This window comes from Penaeus monodon, chromosome 22 (genome assembly GCF_015228065.2).
Source record: "Penaeus monodon isolate SGIC_2016 chromosome 22, NSTDA_Pmon_1, whole genome shotgun sequence".
Taxonomy (NCBI): domain Eukaryota; kingdom Metazoa; phylum Arthropoda; class Malacostraca; order Decapoda; family Penaeidae; genus Penaeus; species Penaeus monodon.
In genome coordinates this window covers 7,109,268-7,110,614 of record NC_051407.1, presented here as the reverse complement: position 1 = coordinate 7,110,614, position 1,347 = coordinate 7,109,268, and the positions used below count along the sequence as shown (strand labels likewise).

Sequence of the window (1,347 nt, the reverse complement as noted above, 5' to 3'; positions counted from 1 at the left end):
GGGTGAAGTGTATACACTTAAATCTCGATACGTGATTTATTCAGAATGACATTTTTTTACAAAAATATATATCCATGGTTTAACATCACTGGCATTTCTGTATGAATGACCTTGTTAAGGTGTTGTGTACAGACTGGGGAGCGATGATGCGTGGCCAATCCCTGAAAGACTGCTGAATCCGCCATTATTTCCTTCTACACTGCTTGATGAAAAATCAGTAATACTTCCCAAACCATTACTGCCTCCGAGACCACTACTGCTTGCAAAACTATTGCCACTTCCGAAACCGTTGTTGGTTCCGAAACCACCGTTGATTCCGAAACCATTGCTGCTTCCAAGACCACCACTGATTCCAAAACTACTGCTGCTTCCCAAACCATTGTTACTTCCAAAACCATTGCTGCTTCCAAAACCATTGCTGTTTCCGAAACCACTGATACTTCCCAAACCATTGCTGCTTCCCAAACCGTTGCTAAGTCCGAAACCATTGCTACTACCGAAACCACCACTTATCCCAGCCGCACCGATTCCGAAGCCTTCAGAACTCCCAACTACCTGACCATTGCCAGCCGAAGCAGCATCCAAGGCAGTCTGCAAATCCACTCCACTTGGAAGAGTTGGATTCTCTCCTTCAGCGTAGTTAACGAAGTACACTTCAGGATCGGAAGGTGGTGGTGCTGGAACTTCGATCACCTTTTGGCCTTCTTCAGATTGCTTATTTAGGATGTACAATACATGCTCCTGTTGCGGAGGTGGTACAACGATGGGATCTGGCCCTTGTCCTCCTTCGGGAGTTCGGATGAATAAGAGATTAGTCTCCACGGTTGGTGCAGGGATGAAAGGGGGAGGACCCACTGGCGTGGGAGTTCTTGGCACATCATACAAAAACACACGACGGTTCACTCTTGGAGTAACGCATCTACCGTCCACATGTAACACCTGTCCGTTGCTGCATCTTCGTGTGAGTAAAGATGGACCGGAAGGCGGAGTCAAATTATAACCCTGAGGCTTGGAGATGACACCGGCAATCACAGACAAGATTAGAACCTGCAAATATATGCGCATTGAAATTCCTACTTTGTTTAATAACACGGATTATTATGCAGCATTACCATCTCACTTTTTGAACTGTATCATTCTGAATCCATACTTACCAGGAGTTTCATCGTGATGATCTATACCGTCGGTGGCCGAGCGTTCCTTTATATACAAATAACGACAACCTGTCCATGCTGCTCTTACTTTCCAAACTTACTACATTCACATTCGCTTCTTCCTTTCATTGGTATTCATTTCATTCGCGTAAGGATAATCAAATATTTTTTTGTGTATGTATGTTTGCAAATA

General features: G+C 44.4%; 1 protein-coding gene across 1 annotated transcript; it reads right to left on the bottom strand.

Annotated features, from left to right (window-relative positions):
- Positions 1 to 59: 59 nt before the first annotated feature.
- On the bottom strand, positions 60 to 1,065 carry LOC119587253 (cell wall protein IFF6-like). Its single transcript, XM_037936006.1, has one exon. The coding sequence runs from the start codon at positions 1,063 to 1,065 to the stop codon at positions 115 to 117; it is 951 nt and encodes a 316-aa protein (XP_037791934.1). The 3' UTR covers positions 60 to 114.
- Between the last annotated feature and the right edge of the window lie 282 nt (positions 1,066 to 1,347).